At 43.6% G+C, this 21,553-nt stretch overlaps 4 protein-coding genes across 7 annotated transcripts in view; 3 read left to right on the forward strand and 1 right to left on the reverse strand.

Annotated features, from left to right (window-relative positions):
* The window catches only part of LOC130297382 (ABC-type organic anion transporter ABCA8-like), a 128,102-nt gene extending 126,938 nt beyond the window's left edge, over positions 1–1,164 (forward strand). The window contains exon 39 of one of the 2 annotated variants that reach the window (XR_008849501.1): positions 1,026–1,162. The gene's annotated coding sequence lies outside the window, so the exon portion shown is untranslated. Of the gene's footprint in view, positions 1–1,025 lie in introns of both variants that reach the window. The other variant, XM_056549799.1, reaches the window with a different exon arrangement.
* LOC130297385 (platelet endothelial cell adhesion molecule-like) overlaps positions 1–12,320 on the reverse strand; it is a 385,117-nt gene extending 372,797 nt beyond the window's left edge. Inside the window, exons 1-2 of one of the 3 annotated variants that reach the window (XM_056549812.1) lie at positions 12,059–12,320; positions 1,000–1,094 (exon numbers count right to left, since the gene is read on the reverse strand). The gene's annotated coding sequence lies outside the window, so the exon portion shown is untranslated. Of the gene's footprint in view, positions 1–999; positions 1,095–6,942; positions 6,981–9,031; positions 9,171–12,058 lie in introns of those variants that run through there. The other 2 variants (XM_056549810.1, XM_056549811.1) reach the window with 2 other exon arrangements.
* LOC130297391 (protein SCO1 homolog, mitochondrial) lies at positions 9,154–19,722 on the forward strand. The gene is made up of 7 exons (XM_056549820.1): positions 9,154–9,292; positions 11,919–12,029; positions 12,347–12,437; positions 13,744–13,941; positions 16,629–16,721; positions 19,085–19,200; positions 19,432–19,722. The coding sequence occupies exons 1-7, from the start codon at positions 9,215–9,217 to the stop codon at positions 19,564–19,566; spliced, it is 822 nt and encodes a 273-aa protein (XP_056405795.1). The 5' UTR covers positions 9,154–9,214; the 3' UTR covers positions 19,567–19,722.
* Positions 19,513–21,553, forward strand: part of LOC130297380 (myosin-3) — a 151,237-nt gene continuing 149,196 nt past the window's right edge. Inside the window, exon 1 of the mRNA XM_056549794.1 lies at positions 19,513–19,609. The gene's annotated coding sequence lies outside the window, so the exon portion shown is untranslated. The remainder of the gene's footprint in view (positions 19,610–21,553) is intronic.

A 21,553-nucleotide genomic window follows, 5' to 3' on the forward strand; every position in this document is an offset into this window, starting at 1 on the left:
TTAATAGAAGTAAATTACAAATCTGTTTAACTTTCTGGAGCCAGTTGATATATATATATATATATATATATATATATATATATATATAAAAAAAGTTTTTTCCCCGGATAACCCCTTTAAGGGGTTAAAGGAGGACTCCAGGATTGGAAAACGTATCCCCTATCCTAAAGATAGGAGATAAGTTTCAGATGGTGGGGGGGTCCGACCGCTGGGCCCCCCGCGATCTCCCCTACAGCGCCCCGGCAGTCCGTGGGAAGGGGGTGTGTCGACCACCGCATAAAGTGGCGGCTGACACGCCCCCTCAGTACAACTCTATGTCTGACCACTGGGACCCCCTGCGATCTCCTGAACGGGGCCCCAGCTCCTGATGCTGCGGCCAACTGGTCCTCTCCATGTATCTCTATGGGAGAGGCGGAGATGCAGCGTTCGTGTGTCCCTGAATTTCCCATAGAACTGTAAGGAGGGGACATGTCTGGTCCCTGTACGGGAGATCACAGGGGTCCCAGCGGTTGGACCACCCCCAATAAGACTGTGGATAAGTGTCTAAGACTGCAGTTCTCCTTTTAACTATTTTATATGAACGGACGCATACAACAGCCGGCACCTGTCACGTCAGTGTTTACCAAACAGGGTGTCTTCAGCTGTTGCAAAACTACAACTGAAGGCTGTCTGGGCATGCTGGGAGCTGTAGTTCTGCCACATCTGAATACACCCTGTTTGGCAAAGACTGTGATCTTATGGAGAGGGGTCTGCTCCATACATGGCGGATGCCAGCTCTGTATTACTGCGGCTGCTATGTATATCGGATCTGTCCATTTATATTATGGTAGATCAGGAAACATCCTGTAATCCAGAATCCAATACTTCAGAATAGCTGATAATCTGGCACTTACCATGTACAGGCGATGCTGTATGTAAGCGGAATAGCTGGCCAATGGGATACGTGTGTATAGGTGCAGACATTTATTACAATGACCTGTATGCAGACCGTATACAAACCTCGTGTGGTCACGTCTGTGTTTCAGGACGTAGTCGTAGTCGGGTAGTCGCGGAGGAGAAGATGAAGCAGAATGAAGTGAAGCCGCCGTTCTGCACTGTGTGAGACAAGAGAGACATGAAGACGTCACAACTGTGTATAGTAGTGTATTTCCAAACAGCGAGTCCCCAGCTGTTGCAAAACTACAACTCCCAGCATGCCCGGACAGCCAACGGCTGTCCGGGCATGCTGGGAGTTGTAGTTTTGCAACAGCTGGTGACACACTTTTTGGAAAACAGTGGTGTATAGCATGCAAAAATACAAAACTGCCTGTGAATAAACAATGGTAGGGGCCCCGAGAAGTGCCTGAGGTGGGCCCCCCCCAAAATAATAACTAGCCTGGTCTTCTGTATGATATAATAAAATGTCCTGCATCTCTGCTTTCCGTCTGTGTACGGCGTTTAACTCCGTCCGGTATCTATATATGAGCATGTTCACTGCGTTCCCATTCACCGACAGCAAGCAGAGATCTTAAAAACAGTGAAGAATTGACCACCGAAGCCTGTCAGAAAGCTGCAGAGGTTTTGACAACACATAAGGCCGGCATAGGCTCTTTAATATTCACACCTTACTGCCGCCATGCTGGGATTTGTAGTCATAAAACACTGCCTTTTTCTACCTCTGTGACACGCTGTGTTGGGATTCTCTTTGTTACTTAATTAAAGTGTTTCGGTTATTCAGGCTGAGATTGGAGTTTTTCATTTTTTTCATTAACCTCACATACCCCCCAGATATCTGATCTATGAGGAGTATTTACTTCACATACCCCCCAGATATCTGATCTATGAGGAGTATTTACTTCACATACCCCCCAGATATCTGATCTATGAGGAGTATTTACTTCACATACCCCCCAGATATCTGATCTATGAGGGGAATTTACTTCACATACCCCCAAAATATGTGATCGATGAGGAGTATTTACCTCACGTACCCACAGATATCTGATCTATGAGGAGTATTTACTTCACATACCCCCAAATATGTGATCGATGAGGAGTATTTACCTCACGTACCCACAGATATCTGATCTATGAGGAGTATTTACCTCACGTACCCACAGATATCTGATCTATGAGGGGAATTTACCTCACATACCCCCAGATATCTGATCTATGAGGAGTATTTACTTCACATACCCCCCAGATATCTGATCTATGAGGAGTATTTACTTCACATACCCCCAAATATGTAATCGATGAGGAGTATTTACCTCACGTACCCACAGATATCTGATCTATGAGGGGAATTTACCTCACATACCCCCAGATATCTGATCTATGAGGGGAATTTACCTCACATACCCCCAGATATCTGATCTATGAGGGGAATTTACCTCACATACCCCCAGATATCTGATCTATGAGGGGAATTTACCTCAGATACCCCCAGGTATCTGATCTATAAGGAGTATTTACCTCACATACCCCCAGATATCTCATCTATGAGGGGTATTTACATCACATACCACCAGATATCTGATCTATGAGGGGAATTTACCTCACATATCCCCAGATATCTGATCTATGAGGGGAATTTACCTCAGATACCCCCAGGTATCTGATCTATGAGGGGAATTTACCTAACATACCCCCAGATATCTCATCTATGAGGGGTATTTACCTCACATACCCCCAGATATCTGATCTATGAGGGGAATTTACCTCACATATCCCCAGATATCTGATCGATGAGGAGTATTTTCCTGACATATCCCCAAATATATGATCTATGAGGGGAATTTACCTCACATACCCCCAGATATCTGATCTATGAGGAGTATTTACCACACATACCCCCAGGTATCTGATCTTGGAGGAGTATTTACCTCCCCCCAGATATCTGATCTATGAGGAGTATTTACCTCACATACCCCCAGATATCTGATCTATGAGGAGTATTTACCTCATGTACCCCCATATTTCTGATCTATGAAGAGTATTTACCTCACATACCCCCAGATATCTGATCTATGAGGAGTATTTACTTCACATACCCCCAGATATCTGATCTATGAGGGGTATTTACCTCACATACCCCCAGATATCTCATCTATGAGGAGTATTTACCTCACATACCCCCAGATATCTGATTTATGAGCGGTATTTACCTCACATACCCCCAGATATCTGATCTATAGGGGATATTTACCTTACATACCCCCAGATATATGATCTATAAGGGGGAAGATTTACCTCATGTACCCCCCAGATATCTGATCGATGAGGAGTATTTACCTTATGTACCCCCAGATATCTGATCTATGAGGGGAATTTACCTCATGTACCCCCAGATATCTGATTTTTAAGGGGAATTTACCTCACACCCCCCCAGATATCTGATCTATAAGGGTAATTTACCTCACGTACCCCCAGGGACCTGATCTATAAGAAGTATTTACCTCACATACCCCCAGATATCTGATCTATGAGGGGAATTTACCTCACATACCCTCAGATATCTGATCTATAAGGAGAATTTACCTCACATACCTCTAATATGAGGGGAATTTACCTCACATACCCCCATATAACTGATCTATGAGGGGAATTTACCTCACATAACCCCAGATATCTGATCTATGAGGGGAATTTACCTCACATACCCCCAGATATCTGATCTATGAGAAGTATTTACTTCACATACCCTCAAATATATGATCTATAAGGGGAATTTACCTCACATACCCCCAGATATTTGATCTATAAGGGGAATTTACCTCACATCCCCCCCCCCAGATATCTGATCTATAAGGGGGATTTACCTCACATACCCCCAGGTATCTGATCTATAAGGAGTCTTTAGCTCACATACCCCCAAATATATGATCTATGAGGGGAATTTACCTTACATACCCTCAGATATCTGATCTATAAGGAGAATTTATCTCACATACCCACAGGTGTCTGATCTATAAGGAGTATTTACCTCACATACCCCCATATATCTGATCTATGAGGAGAATTTACCTCACATACCTCTAATATGAGGGGAATTTACCTCACATAGCCCCAGATAACTGATCTATGAGGGGAATTTACCTCACATAACCACAGATATCTGATCGATAAGGGGCATTTAGCTTATGTACCCCCAGATATCTGATCTATAAGGGGAATTTACCTCACATACCGCCAGATATCTGATCTATTTGGGGAATTTACCTAATTTACCCCCATATAACTGATCTAAGAGGAATTTTCCTTGCATACCCCCAGATATCTGATCTATGAGGAGGATTTACCTAACATATGCCCAAATATTTGATCTATGAGAGGAATTTACCTCACGTACCCCAAGATATCTGATCTATGAGGAGCATTTACCTCACTACCCCAAGATATCTCATCTAAAAGGGGAACTTACCTCATATTCCAAGAGATACACTGCTCAAAAAAAATAAAGTGAACCCTAAGATAACATGAATCTGAATGAACTAATCGTATGAAATACTTTCCTCTTTACATAGTTGAATGCGCTGACAACAGAATCACACAAAAATTATCAATGGAAATCAAATGTATGAACCCATGGAGGTCTGGATATGGAGTCACCATCAAATTCACAGTGGAAAACCTCACTACAGGCCGATCCAACTTTATGTAATGTCCTTAATACAAGTCACAATGAGGCTCAGTAGTGTGTGCGGCCTCCACGTGCCCGTATGACCTCCCTACAATGCCTGGGCATTCTCCTGATGAGGTGGTGGATGGTCTCCTGAGGGATGTCCTCCCAGACCTGGACTAAAGTATCCGCCAACTCCTGGACAGTCTGTGGTGGATGGACGGAGACATCCCAGATGTGCTCAATCAGATTAAGGTCTGGGGAACAGGCGGCCAGTCCATAGCATCAATGCCTTCCTCTTGCAGGAACTGCTGGCACACTCCACCCACATGAGGTCTAGCATTATCTTGTATTAGGAGGAACCCAGGGCCAACCACATTAACATATGGTCTCACAAGGGGTCTGAGGATCTCATCTCGGTACCTAATGGCAGTCAGGTTACCTCTGGCAAGCACATGAAGGGCTGTGCGGCCCCCAAAGAAATGCCACCCACACCATTACTGACCCACTGCCAAACCGGACATGCTGGAGGGTGTTGCAGGCAGCAGAACGTTCTCCACAGCGTCTCCAGACTCTGTCACGTCTGTTAAATGTGCTCAGTGTGAACCTGCTTTAATCAGTGAAGAGCACAGGGCACCAGTGGCGAATTTGCCAATTTTGGTGTTCTCTGGCAAATGCCAAATGTTCTGCATGTTGATGGGCTGTAAGCACAACCCCCACCTGTGGATGTTGGGCCCTCATATCCCCCTCATGGAGTCTGTTTCTGACTGTTTGAGTGGACACATGCACATTTGCGGCCTGCTGGAGGTCATTTTGCAGGGCTCTGGCAGTGCTCCTCCTTGCACCCAGGCGGAGCTAGCGGTCCTGCTGCTGGGTTGTTGCCCTCCTACGGCCTCCTCCATGTCTCCTGATGTACTGGCCTGTCTCCTGGTAGCGCCTCCATGCTCTGGACACTACACTGACAGACACAGCAAACCTTCTTGCCACAGCTCGCATCGATGTGCCATCCTGGATGAGCTGCACTACCTGAGCCACTTGTGTGGGTTGTAGACTCCATCTCATGCTACCACTAGAATGAAAGCACCGCCAGCATTCAAAAGTGACCAAAACATCAGCCAGGAAGCATAGGAACTGAGAAGTGGTCTGTGGTCACCACCTGCAGAACCACTCCTTTATTGGGGGTGTCTTGCTAATTGACTATAATTTCCACCTGTTGTCTGTTTCATGTGAAATTGATTGTCAATCAGTGTTCTTCCTGAGTGGACAGTGTGATTTCACACAAGTGTCATTCACTTGGAGTTACATTGTGTTGTGTAAGTGTTCACTTTATTTTTTGGAGCAGTGCATCTAATCTATGAGGGGTATTTACCTTATATTTTCCCAGTTACCTTATATATGAGGGGCATTTACCTCATATTACCCCAGTCACCTTCTCTATGAGGGGTATTCACCTCATATTCCCCCAGTTCCCTTCACTCTGACAGGTATTTCCTTAATTTTACCACAGTTCCCTTTTCTATGAGGGGTATTCACCTCATATTCCCCCGGTCACCTTCTCTATGAGGGGTATTCACCTCATATTCCCCCAGTCACCTTCTCTCTGAGGGGTATTTACCTCATATTACCCCAGTCACCTTCTCTATGAGGGGTATTTACCTCAGTCACCTTCTCTCTGAGGGGTATTTACCTCATATTACCCCAGTTACCTTCTCTATGAGGAGTACTCACCTTATATTACCTCAGTACCCTTCTCTATGAGGGGTATTCACCTCATATTCCCCCAGTCACCTTCTCTCTGAAGGGTATTCACCTCATATTCCCCAAGTCACCTTCTCTCTGAGGGGTATTTACCTCATATTTCCCCAGTCACCTTCTCTCTGAGGGGTATTTACCTCATATCACCCCAGTCACCTTCTCTATGAGGGGTATTCACCTCATATTACCCCAGTCACCTTCTCTAGGAGGGGTATTCACCTCATATTACCCCAGTCACCTTCTCTATGAGGGGTATTTACCTCATATTCCCCCAGTCACCTTCTCTATGAGGGGTATTTACCTCATATTCCCCCAGTCACCTTCTCTGTGAGGGGTATTTACTTTATATTACCCCAGTCACCTTCTCTAGGAGGGTTATTTACCTCATATTCCCCGGTCACCTTCTCTCTGAGGGGTATTTACCTCATATTACCCCAGCTCCCTTCTCTATGAGGGGTATTTACCTCATATTACCCCAGTCACCTTCTCTTTGAGGGGTATTCACCTCATATTACCCCAGTCACCTTCTCTCTGAGGGGTATTCACCTCATATTATCCCAGTCCCCTTCTCTCTGAGGGGTATTCACCTCATATTACCCCAGTCCCCTTCTCTATGAGGGGTATTCACCTCATATTCCCCCGGTCACCTTCTCTATGAGGGGTATTCACCTCATATTCCCCCAGTCACCTTCTCTATGAGGGGTATTTACCTCATATTACCCCAGTCACCTTCTCTCATAGGGTATTCACCTCATATTACTCCAGTCCACTTCTCTATGAGGGGAATTCACCTCATATTCCCCCAGTCACCTTCTCTCTGAGGGGTATTTACCTCATATTCCCCCAGTCACCTTCTCTCTGAGGGGTATTCACTTCATATTACCCCAGTCACCTTCTCTCTGAGGGGTATTTACCTCATATTCCCCCAGTCACCTTCTCTCTGAGGGGTATTCACTTCATATTACCCCAGTCACCTTCTCTCTGAGGGGTATTTACCTCATATTACCCCAGTTACCTTCTCTATTAGGAGTATTCACCTTATATTACCTCAGTACCCTTCTCTATGAGGGGTATTAACCTCATATTACCCCAGTCACCTTCTCTATGAGGGGTATTTACCTCATATTACCCCTGTCACCTTCTCTCTGAGGGGTATTTACCTCATATTCCCCCAGTCACCTTCTCTATGAGGGGTATTCACTTCATATTACCCCAGTCACCTTCTCTCTGAGGGGTATTTACCTCATATTACCCCAGTTACCTTCTCTATTAGGTGTATTCACCTTATATTACCTCAGTACCCTTCTCTATGAGGGGTATTAACCTCATATTACCCCAGTCACCTACTCTATGAGGGGTATTTACCTCATATTACCCCAGTCACCTTCTCTCTGAGGGGTATTTACCTCATATTCCCCCAGTCACCTTCTCTATGAGGGGTATTCACTTCATATTACCCCAGTCACCTTCTCTCTGAGGGGTATTTACCTCATATTACCCCAGCCCCCTTCTCTATGAGGGGTATTCACCTCATATTCCCCCGGTCACCTTCTCTATGAGGGGTATTCACCTCATATTCCCCCAGTCACCTTCTCTATGAGGGGTATTCACCTCATATTCCCCCAGTCACCTTCTCTATGAGGGGTATTCACCTCATATTCCCCCAGTCACCTTCTCTATGAGGGGTATTTACCTCATATTACCCCAGTCACCTTCTCTCATAGGGTATTCACCTCATATTACCCCAGTCCCCTTCTCTATGAGGGGTATTCACCTCATATTCCCCCAGTCACCTTCTCTCTGAGGGGTATTTACCTCATATTCCCCCAGTCACCTTCTCTCTGAGGGGTATTCACTTCATATTACCCCAGTCACCTTCTCTCTGAGGGGTATTTACCTCATATTCCCCCAGTCACCTTCTCTCTGAGGGGTATTCACTTCATATTACCCCAGTAACCTTCTCTCTGAGGGGTATTTACCTCATATTACCCCAGTTACCTTCTCTATTAGGAGTATTCACCTTATATTACCTCAGTACCCTTCTCTATGAGGGGTATTAACCTCATATTACCCCAGTCACCTTCTCTATGAGGGGTATTTACCTCATATTACCCCTGTCACCTTCTCTCTGAGGGGTATTTACCTCATATTCCCCCAGTCACCTTCTCTATGAGGGGTATTCACTTCATATTACCCCAGTCACCTTCTCTCTGAGGGGTATTTACCTCATATTACCCCAGTTACCTTCTCTATTAGGAGTATTCACCTTATATTACCTCAGTACCCTTCTCTATGAGGGGTATTAACCTCATATTACCCCAGTCACCTACTCTATGAGGGGTATTTACCTCATATTACCCCAGTCACCTTCTCTCTGAGGGGTATTTACCTCATATTCCCCCAGTCACCTTCTCTATGAGGGGTATTCACTTCATATTACCCCAGTCACCTTCTCTCTGAGGGGTATTTACCTCATATTACCCCAGCCCCCTTCTCTATGAGGGGTATTCACCTCATATTCCCCCGGTCACCTTCTCTATGAGGGGTATTTACCTCATATTCCCCCAGTCATCTTTTCTATGAGGGGTATTCACCTCATTTTACCCCAGTCCCCTTCTCTCTGAGGGGTATTTACCTCATATTACCCCAGTCACCTTCTCTTTGATGGGTATTTACCTCATATTACCCCAGTCCCCTTCTCTATGAGGGGTATTTTGTCTCTATGGATCTATAGGGAAGATTTTCTCTCATCACTTCTCTCAGTCATGTTCCGGAACTATAGTGACGGTCGCTGTTTCCGGGCTGTGGAGTGAGGAGCACACCGGAAGTGCGGGTCATGTGAGGCTGGAGGTCATTGTCATGGCGGCCCGGTGTACCACGCTCTTTTTCCGGGTGTTCCCGAGGGAAATATCCCTGGGGGCCCCGAACTGCTGCAGGGTGAGTCCGACCGGCCCCGATACTACGACCCCCATCATCTGTGACCCCTCCTCCAGTATATCCTATACATTACACTACGACCCCCATCATCTGTGACCCCTCCTCCAGTATATCCTATACATCATCTGTGACCCCTCCTCCAGTATATCCTATACATTACACTACGACCCCCATCATCTGTGACCCCTCCTCCAGTATATCCTATACATTACACTACGACCCCCATCATCTGTGACCCCTCCTCCAGTATATCCTATACATTACACTACGACCCCCATCATCTGTGACCCCTCCTCCAGTATATCCTATACATTACACTACGACCCCCATCATCTGTGACCCCTCCTCCAGTATATCCTATACATCATCTGTGACCCCTCCTCCAGTATATCCTATACATTACACTACGACCCCCATCATCTGTGACCCCTCCTCCAGTATATCCTATACATTACACTATGATCCCCATCATCTGTGACCCCTCCTCCAGTATATCCAATACATTACACTACGACCCCCATCATCTGTGACCCCTCCTCCAGTATATCCTATACATTACACTACGACCCCCATCATCTGTGACCCCTCCTCCAGTATATCCTATACATTACACTACGACCCCCATCATCTGTGACCCCTCCTCCAGTATATCCTATACATTACACTACGACCCCCATCATCTGTGACCCCTCCTCCAGTATATCCTATACATAATCTGTGACCCCTCCTCCAGTATATCCTATACATTACACTACGACCCCCATCATCTGTGACCCCTCCTCCAGTATATCCTATACATTACACTACGACCCCCATCATCTGTGACCCCTCCTCCAGTATATCCTATACATCATCTGTGACCCCTCCTCCAGTATATCCTATACATTACACTACGACCCCCATCATCTGTGACCCCTTCTCCAGTATATCATATACATTACACTATGACCCCTATCATCTGTGACTACTCCACCTGTATACTATACACCCAGAACTACACCCCCCCCAGTTTACCATACAGCTGGCAATACACCTCCCATCATCTGTGACCCCCTCCTCCTGTATACTATACACCCAGCACTACAACCCCCATCATCTGTGACCCCTCCTGTATACTATACTCCCAGCACTACAACCCCCATCATCTGTTGCACCTCCTCCTGTATACTATACTCCCAGCACTACAACCCCCATCATCTGTTGCACCTCCTCCTGTATACTATACACCCAGCACTACAACCCCCATCATCTGTGACCCCTCCTCCAGTATATCCTATACATTACACTACAACCCCCAGATATCTGATCTATGAGAGGAATTTACCTCACATACCCCCAGGTATCTGATCTATAAGGATTATTTACCTCACATACCCCCAAATATACGATCTATGAGGGGAATTTACCTCACATACCCCCAGATAACTGATCTGTAAGGGGTATTTACCTCATATACCTTCAGATATCTGATCTATGAAGGGGGTATTTACCTCACATACCACCAGATATCTGATCTATGAAGGGGGTATTTTCCTCACATACCACCAGATATCTGATCTATGAGGGGGTATTTACCTCATATACCCCCAGATATCTGATCTATGAGGGGGTATTTACCTCACATACCCCCAGTTATCTCATCTATGAGGGGAATTTACCTCACATACTCCCAGATATCTGATCGATGAGGGGAATTTACCTCACATACCTCCAGATATCTCATCTATGAGGGGTATTTACCTCACATACCCCCAGATATCTGATCTATGAGGTGTATTTACCTCATATACCCCCAGATTTCTGATCTATGAGGGGTATTTACCTCACATACCCCCAGATATCTGATCTATGAGAGGAATTTACCTCACATATCCCCAGATATCTGATCTATGAGGGAAATTTACCTCAGATACCCCCAGATATCTGATCTATGAGGGGAATTTACCTCACATACCTCCAGATATCTGATCTATGAGGGGAATTTACCTCAGATACCCCCAGGTATCTGATCTATGAGGGGAATTCACCTCACATACCTCCAGATATCTGATCTATGAGGGGAATTTACCTCACATACCTCCAGATATCTGATCTATGAGGGGAATTTACCTCACATACCCCCAGATATCTGATCTATAAGGGGAATTTACCTCACATACCCCCAGATATCTGATCTATGAGGGGAATTTACCTCACATATCCCCAGATATCTGATCTATGAGGGGAATTTACCTCAGATACCCCCAGATATCTGATCTATGAGGGGAATTTACTTTTTCTCAGTATACCATATACTCAGTACTATAACCTTCATAATCTAATGGATCTCTCTCTCTTTGTGTACCATATACCCAGTACTACAGCACACATCATCTGTGACCCTCCCCCGGTATCCCATACACCCAGCACTACAACCCTCATCATATGTGACCTCTCCCCCAATGTTTCCTACACATAACACTACAACCCTCATCATCTGTAACCCCTCCTCCTGTATACTATACACCCAGCACTACACCCCCCATCATGTTTAACCCCTCCAGTATACCATATTGTCACCACTACACCCCCATCATCTGCTCCCCTGTACCTTCCTTCCCTGTTGATCCCATCTTGTTCCCTGCAGGTTGTTGGTGTTTCAGGTGGCAAATGGCGTGGGGGTGTCTGTTCTGGTCGGTTCCTGAGTTCTCTTCCTCCTCCTCCTCCAGGATACAAGGAGAAGACGTCAAAACCAGGGGTGAGAATAAGACATGGCGGACATGTTACCTTTATGAACGTTCCTGCATGTTCCTCACTTCCTGTAGCTGCCTCTGGCTTCCTCTTTTTCCCGTTCGCTGGCCCTTGGTTGTCTGGGCATGCTGGGAGTCGTAGTTTAACAACATCTGGAGGTCCACGGTTTGGAGACCACTGATTGAGGCCTATTCAGAGCACACTAGATCTGTCACTGTGACCCCAATCCCTCACCACCTATCAGATAACATCTCTTCACAGCAGCAGTAAAGTGACAATAGAACCTCCCTTGTGACTGTGACTCTCTTTCTTCTGTCCCAGTAGCCAGTGTCCTGGAAGTCTTTGGCGATCACCGCAGTGGTGGGCGGAGCTCTGATGGCCGGCATGAAATACGTAAAAAAGGAGAAAGAGGAAAGTGAGTTTATTATTTCAGGATTGGCGCGTTCCTCCTCGTCTTCTGAGAGCGGCCAATTTTACTTTATTTGACGCGGCAGAGCCGTATGAGGACTAGTTTTTTGCGGGATGGGCTGTAGACCTTGTAGCCACGCCCCCTTGTAGTATCACAACCACGCCTCCTCCATTTATGTCTATGGGAGGGGCATGTCGGTAAGACGTTAATGTAATTCGTGATGCGCTAAGTACCAACGCAACAGGACGTAAATTTATAAATTTACATCCAGTGTCCTTAAAGGGATACTCCGCTGCTCAGCGTTTGGAACAAACTGTTCCGAAAGTTGGAGTTGGTGCTGGGTGCTCGTGACGTTATAGCCCCGCCCCCTCATGAAGTCACACCCCGCACCCTCAATGCAAGTCTATGGGAGGGGGCGTGACGGCTGTGAGGGGGCGGGGCTATGATGTCACAAGCTCCCGGCTCCAGCGTTTGGAACAGTTTTTTCCAAACACTGAACAGTGGAGTACCCCTTTAAGGGGTTAAAATAGACATCGTGAACGAAAAACAACAATGTTGGCATTGGATATATATATATATATATATTTTTTTTTTTTACAGGTAGGTTCAAACGTAGCGCCACCGCAGCGTGAATAAAGCTGTGGATGCGTTACATGTGATTTTTTTTTAACCACCTAGATGTCACGGTCACTTATTCCAGCATCTAGGGGGTGAAATGTTGTGATACTTGTAACCCCCCTATAAAGAGTACCTGTCATGATCCTGTTATATTTTATAATCCCCCCAGGTCACTGCCCCCATCATTATAAACCACCCCCGGCTTTTATTATGATTATTTTTTAGCTTTCTACCTTTATATTGCTCTGTATTTTCTGCTCAGTCTCAGTCAGATTCACAGTTCCCCAGCAGTCGTGACATCATCTGAAGCCATACAGGGGAGAACTTCCTCCCTCACTCTGCTACACACAGCCCAGAGCAATTCAGTGTGAGATGAGCTATGATTGGATAAGGCTGCACACACCCCATCCCCTTCCCCTCAGCACTTCCTGATTTTGGACTTCTGCCAGGCCTGCAAGAGATAGGGGGAAATGTGCTCTGGACAAGTAGGGAGACACCTAGTGGCAGATTTTTTAACCACAAATAAAACATAGAAACTTCATTTTTTTAAAACAAAGTATATTAGAAAGATTTTTTATTTTCCATAAGGAGAGCAATAGCAAAAATTAGTTTTAATGACAGTGCCCATTTAAGACTAAACAGTATATATTGTGACATGGGTTTGTGATACCTTTTTTTCCTCTTTTCCCCACAGAGATTGAGCGGGAAAAGACCCGCTCGCTGGGGAAGCCATTACTGGGCGGACCGTTCTCTTTGATCGATCACAACGGCCTCCCTAAGACGGATCAGCACTTCCTGGGTCAGTGGATTCTGCTCTACTTCGGCTTCACCCACTGTCCTGACATCTGCCCCGAAGAGATCGAGAAGATGATCGAAGTCGTGGACCAGATCGGTAAATTGTTGCCTTTTCAGCTTTTCCCAGACTTCTGGATGATGATTTAGGAACCAAGGGAAGTGTGGCTGCATAAATGGACCAATTAGACGTTCAGAGTTTAGGGAAAGCTATACTGGCAGCTGTATTACTGGTCACCCAGCTTTCCCAGACTCCAGAACACCAGATCTTCAGTGTAATGTAAGAAGAGCAGTCTTTCTAGTACTTATCAGCTGCTGTATGTCCTGGAGGAGTCATGTAGTCTTTCCAGTACTTATCAGCTGCTGTATACCCTGGAGGAGTCATGTAGTCTTTCCAGTACTTATCAGCTGCTGTATGTCCTGGAGGAGTCATGTAGTCTTTCCAGTACTTATCAGCTGCTGTATGTTCTGGAGGAGTCATGTAGTCTTTCCAGTACTTATCAGCTGCTGTATGTCCTGGAGGAGTCATGTAGTCTTTCCAGTACTTATCAGCTGCTGTATATCCTGGATGATGTCATGTAGTCTTTCCAGTACTTATCAGCTGCTGTATGTCCTGGAGGAGACATGTAATCTTTCCAGTACTTATCAGCTGCTGTATGTCCTGGAGGAGTCATGTAGTCTTTCCAGTACTTATCAGCTGCTGTATGTCCTGGAGGAGTCATGTAGTCTTTCCAGTACTTATCAGCTGCTGTATATCCTGGATGATGTCATGTAGTCTTTCCAGTACTTATCAGCTGCTGTATGTCCTGGAGGAGACATGTAATCTTTCCAGTACTTATCAGCTGCTGTATGTCCTGGAGGAGTCATGTAGTCTTTCCAGTACTTATCAGCTGCTGTATGTCCTGGAGGAGTCATGTAGTCTTTCCAGTACTTATCAGCTGCTGTATGTCCTGGAGGAGTCATGTAGTCTTTCCAGTACTTATCAGCTGCTGTATGTCCTGGAGGAGTCATGTAGTCTTTCCAGTACTTATCAGCTGCTGTATGTCCTGGAGGAGTCATGTAGTCTTTCCAGTACTTATCAGCTGCTGTATGTCCTGGAGGAGTCATGTAATCTTTCCAGTACTTATCAGCTGCTGTATGTCCTGGAGGAGTCATGTAGTCTTTCCAGTACTTATCAGCTGCTGTATGTCCTGGAGGAGTCATGTAGTCTTTCCAGTACTTATCAGCTGCTGTATGTCCTGGAGGAGTCATGTAGTCTTTCCAGTACTTATCAGCTGCTGTATGTCCTGGAGGAATCATGTAATCTTTCCAGTACTTATCAGCTGCTGTATGTCCTGGAGGAGTCATGTAGTCTTTCCAGTACTTATCAGCTGCTGTATGTCCTGGAGGAAGTCATGTAGTCTTTCCAGTACTTATCAGCTGCTGTATGTCCTGGAGGAGTCATGTAGTCTTTCCAGTACTTATCAGCTGCTGTATGTCCTGGAGGAGTCATGTAGTCTTTCCAGTACTTATCAGCTGCTGTATGTCCTGGAGGAAGTCATGTAGTCTTTCCAGTACTTATCAGCTGCTGTATGCCCTGGAGGAAGTAATGTAATCTTCCCAGTACTTATCAGCTGCTGTATGTCCTGGAGGAAGTCATGTAATCTTTCCAGTACTTATCAGCTGCTGTATGTCCTGGAGGAAGTCATGTAATCTTTCCAGTACTTATCAGCTGCTGTATGTCCTGGAGGAAGTCATGTAGTCTTTCCAGTACTTATCAGCTGCTGTATGTCCTGGAGGAGTCATGTAGTCTTTCTAGTACTTATCAGCTGCTGTATACCCTGGAGGAGTCATGTAATCTTTCTAGTACTTATCAGCTGTTGTATACCCTGGAGGAGTCATGTAATCTTTCTAGTGCTTATCAGCTGCTGTATGCCCAGGAGGAAGTAATGTAATCTTTCCAGTACTTATCAGCTGCTGTATGTCCTGGAGGAGTCATGTAGTCTTTCCAGTACTTATCAGCTGCTGTATGTTCTGGAGGAGTCATGTAGTCTTTCCAGTACTTATCAGCTGCTGTATGTCCTGGAGGAGTCATGTAATCTTTCCAGTACTTATCAGCTGCTGTATGTTCTGGAGGAGTCATGTAGTCTGTATAGTACTTATCAGCTGCTGTATGTCCTGGAGGAGTCATGTAGTCTTTCCAGTACTTATCAGCTGCTGTATGTCCTGGAGGAGTCATGTAGTCTTTCCAGTACTTATCAGCTGCTGTATGTCCTGGAGGAGTCATGTAATCTTTCCAGTACTTATCAGCTGCTGTATACCCTGGAGGAGTCATGTAATCTTTCCAGTACTTATCAGCTGCTGTATGTCCTGGAGGAGTCATGTAATCTTTCCAGTACTTATCAGCTGCTGTATGTCCTGGAGGAGTCATGTAATCTTTCCAGTACTTATCAGCTGCTGTATACCCTGGAGGAGTCATGTAGTCTTTCCAGTACTTATCAGCTGCTGTATGTCCTGGAGGAGTCATGTAGTCTTTCCAGTACTTATCAGCTGCTGTATGTCCTGGAGGAAGTCATGTAGTCTTTCCAGTCACACACTGTGCTCTCTACTGCCACGTCTGTTCATATCCGGAACTATCTAGAGCAGGGAAGGTTTGCTTTGGTGATTTACTGGCTATACTGACAGCCATATTGCTAGTCACCCTGCTTTCCCAGGAATAGATGTATAGAGCAGTATGTAAAGACTCTGCCTTAGAGGGAGGTGCAGGAGTGTTTTCATAAGTATTCACACCCCCTTTCATTATTACAGATGACCTTAAAGAAATTCCCAACCTCATTCCTGTCTTCATCACCGTGGACCCTGAACGGGACGATAAAGACGCAGTGGCGAAGTATATTAAAGGTATGATGGAGGTGATGGGGGTCTTACACATTAACCAACCCTCGATAACTAGGAGATTTATCGTTCTTATCAAACGTTTGGCTTTTATATGACAATTTTTTTATCCTACTTTTGTTTACATGCGACCTATTTATTAAATAGTCACACGACCGTGATAAATAAACGTAAGCAAAAACCCGGAAACCCGCATATAACAGCATTTTTTAAAGCAGAATTTTTTTTTATGTTAATGGCCAAAGATCTTTATCAACCCTTTATTTACCAGTAGAGTTGCTGGAGAGTGATGGGGAGGGGGGCGCACCGCATCGGTGACACCCTGACTGGCTGCCTGCCTCTAAATAGCTGCCACTATCAGCAACAACTCATCCACCCTCCTCAGAAATAAAAAAATATTAAAAACATACTCTGCCGCACCATGAATCCGTGCTCTGGAGACTATTTTGTTTGATTTTGAGTCTGCATTTTGTAATGTTGGTGGGCGGAGTCTTGCATCGCTGCGCTGAGGGCGGAGTTTGTCAGGAAGGATGACAGCGCAGCACCAACAGGTGCATATACAATAGTGAAGCCACAAAAATGAAAACGTATCTGTACGTTACCCTCCACAAAATGTGCATAAAGCTGTATTACTATGGATGCTTCTTTTTTTTAAAGGGGTACTCCGGTGGAAAACTTTGTTTTTTTTTTATCAACTGGTCCCAGAAAGTTAAACAGATTTGTAAATTACTTTGATAAAAAAATCTTAATCCTCCCAGTACTTATTAGCTGCTGAATACTACAGAGGAAATTCTTTTCTTTTTGGAACACGGAGCTCTCTGCTGACATCACGAGCACAGTGCTCTCTGCTGACATCTCTGTCCATTTTACAAACTGTTCAAAGTAGGAGAAAATCCACATAGCAAACATATGCTGCTCTGGACAGTTCCTAAAATGGACAGAGATGTCAGCAGAGAGCACTGTGCTCGTGATGTCAGCAGAGAGCTCTGTGTTCCTAAAAGAAAATAATTTCCTCTGTAGTATTCAGCAGCTAATAAGTACTGGAAGGATTAAGATTTTTTAATAGAAGTAATTTACAAATCTGTTTAACTTTCTGGCACCAGTTGAGTTAAAAAAAATAAAAATAAAGTTTTCCACCGGAATACCCCTTTAAGGAAAAATGTTTGTGCCACATATGAGTTATTTCTGTAGTCTGTAAAAATTCTTACACAATTATTTTGTGCCTTAGGGTGCGTTCACACTGCGGAATCTCCCCTTGCTGAATTCTGCGAGCAGACAATTCTGCCTGGCGGGCGCCGCCGCTGCGCATGCTTCGGTACTAGGGCCGCGGGGCACTGATCCGTCACCATTGACGGCTATGCAGTGCTCGTGGAATCCGCGCAAAGAATGAACATGTTCTTTCCTTGCGCGGAACAATTTCAGCGGCGGAATCGTCCGCCGCGGAAATTCCGCAGTGTGAACGGGTCTCGCGGAGACCCATTCACACTAATGTTAAGTTCACACCGCGTAATTCCGCTCGTGGAATTCCGTAGTGTGAACGCACCCTTATTCTACATTAATTTAAAAAAATAGTGGGTACGCCAGCATGTACGTGTCCTAAAATTAACAAAGTGCGCAGTGGGGATTTTAAACCTTACAATTAATAGTTATTAGTTATATAATACATTTTTTTTTATAATTAACCTTATTGTTAATTTGTTTCATGATGCAGAACTAGAGATGAGCGAACTTACAGTAAATTCGATTCGTCACGAACTTCTCGGCTCGGCAGTTGATGCCTTTTGCTGCATAAATTAGTTCAGCTTTCAGGTGCTCCGGTGGGCTGGAAAAGGTGGATACAGTCCTAGGAGACTCTTTCCTAGGAATGTATCCACCTTTTCCAGCCCACCGGAGCACCTGAAGGCTGAACTAATTTACGCAGGATAAGTCATCAACTGCCGAGCCGAGAAGTTCGTGACGAATTTACTGTAAGTTCGCTCATCTCTATGCAGAACAGTCGTTAAAGTAGATGTTAACGTCCTTTACTGCAGACGTAAACACTTTCCAAGCCAGGTCGGACCTGGAAAACATATGAGACTCTTAAACGACTCTTTCTTCGCTATTTAGGGAGAAGAAAAAAAAAAGGCGCATCCCCGTTTAAGAGTCACATATGTATTCCAGGTCCGACCTGGCTTGCAAAGTGCAGACGTCTGCAGAAAAGGTTAATACTTAATGTAACAAACAAAAAATAATTACTACTTGAGCATATTTCAGAAATGCGCTCTGGAATAAGCAAAAATCAAAAAGTTGTACGTGTGACCTTTTTTTTAAGCAAAAATAAAAAACTACTACGGAGCTTGATAAATCTGCTTTATTTGTCTTTTCTGTAGAGTTCTCCCCAAAGCTGGTGGGGCTGACCGGCACCACGGAGCAGATCGAACAAGTGGCCAAGGCGTACAGGGTGTACTTCAGTCCGGGGCCCAAGGATGACGACAGCGACTACATTGTGAGTGAAGCCGCCATGTCTGATACCAGTGATGTCATAGGGCAGTGGTCTCCAACCTGCGGACCTCCAGATGTTGCAAAACTACAACTCCCAGCATGCCCGGACAGCCGTTGGCTGTCCGGGCATGCTGGGAGTTGTAGTTTTGCAACATCTGGAGGTCCGCAGGTTGAAGACCACTGTCATAGGGTGTTCCTGCTTATCATGTGACCTGATCTCCCCCCCCCCCCGCAGGTGGACCATACCATTGTCATGTATCTGGTGGCACCGGACGGCGGCTTTGTGGATTATTACGGACAGAATAAGACAAGTACAGAAATCACGGCCTCTATAGCTCTTCATATGAAGCGATTCCTCCAGGCGACATGACTCCGACCCCCATCCTCCACCCTCACCGAATACTCCTCCTAAGGTGGCGGCAGATTGTTTACAATATGATCATTGCTTTTTATTACGTATATTATTAATGGGGACTGTAAATTATATATCTGAATAAACACAAATGAGCCACGGATTTCATTGTCATACAGATTAAGTCTGCGGCATTATATTCCTTTATAGTATTATACATAGGGGGCAGTGTTATAGTAGTTATATTCTTGTATATAGGGGCAGTGTTATAGTAGTTATATTCTTGTATATAAGAGCAGTATTATAGTAGTTATATTCTTGTATATAGGGGCAGTATTATAGTAGTTATATTCTTGTATATAGGGGCAGTATTATAGTAGTTATATTCTTGTATATAGGAGCAGTATTCTAGTAGTTATATTCTTCGATATAGGAGCAGTATTATAGTAATTATATTCTTGTATATAGGAGCAGTATCATAGTAGTTATATTCTTGTATATAGGAGGAGTATTATAGTAGTTATATTCTTGTATATGGGGGCAGTATTATAGTAGTTATATTCTTGTATATAGGGGCAGTATTATAGTAGTTATATTCTTGTATATAGGAGGCAGTATTATAGTAGTTATATTCTTGTATATAGGAGGCAGTATTATAGTAGTTATATTCTTGTATATAGGAGGCAGTATTATAGTAGTTATATTCTTGTATATAGGAGCAGTATTATAGTAGTTATATTCTTGTATATAGGAGCAGTATTATAGTAGTTATATTCTTGTATATAGGAGCAGTATTATAGTAGTTATATTCTTGTATATAGGAGCAGTATTCTGGTAGTTATATTCTTGTATATAGGGGAAGTATTATAGTAGTTATATTCTTGTATATAGGAGCAGTATTATAGTAGTTATATTCTTGTATATAGGAGCAGTATTATAGTAGTTATATTCTTGTATATAGGAACAGTATTATAGTAGTTATATTCTTGTATATAGGAACAGTATTATAGTAGTTATATTCTTGTATATAGGAGCAGTATTATAGTAGTTATATTCTTGTATATAGGAGCAGTATTATAGTAGATATATTCTTGTATATAGGAACAGTATTATAGTAGTTATATTCTTGTATATAGGAGCAGTATTATAGTAGTTATATTCTTGTATATAGGAGGCAGTATTATAGTAGTTATATTCTTGTATATAGGAGCAGTATTATAGTAGTTATATTCTTGTATATAGGAGGCAGTATTATAGTAGATATATTCTTGTATATAGGAACAGTATTATAGTAGTTATATTCTTGTATATAGGAGCAGTATTATAGTAGATATATTCTTGTATATAGGAACAGTATTATAGTAGTTATATTCTTGTATATAGGAGCAGTATTATAGTAGATATATTCTTGTATATAGGAACAGTATTATAGTAGTTATATTCTTGTATATAGGAGCAGTATTATAGTAGTTATATTCTTGTATATAGGAGGCAGTATTATAGTAGTTATATTCTGGTATATAGGAGCAGTATTATAGTAGTTATATTCTTGTATATAGGAGGCAGTATTGTAGTAGTTATATTCTTGTATATAGGGGCAGTATTATAGTAGTTATATTCTTGTATATAGGAGGCAGTATTATAGTAGTTATATTCTTGTATATAGGAGCAGTATTATAGTAGTTATATTCTTGTATATAGAGAGCAGTATTGTAGTAGTTATATTCTTTTATATAGGAGCAGTATTATAGTAGTTATATTCTTGTATATAGGAGGCAGTATTATAGTAGTTATATTCTTGTATATAGGAGCAGTATTATAGTAGTTATATTCTTGTATATAAGAGCAGTATTATAGTAGTTATATTCTTGTATATAGGAACAGTATTATAGTAGTTATATTCTTGTATATAGGAGGAGTATTATAGTAGTTATATTCTTGTATATAGGAGCAGTATTATAGTAGTTATATTCTTGTATATAGGGAGCAGTAATATAGTAGTTAT

This window comes from Hyla sarda, chromosome 13 (assembly GCF_029499605.1).
Source record: "Hyla sarda isolate aHylSar1 chromosome 13, aHylSar1.hap1, whole genome shotgun sequence".
Classification (NCBI taxonomy): Eukaryota; Metazoa; Chordata; class Amphibia; order Anura; family Hylidae; genus Hyla; species Hyla sarda.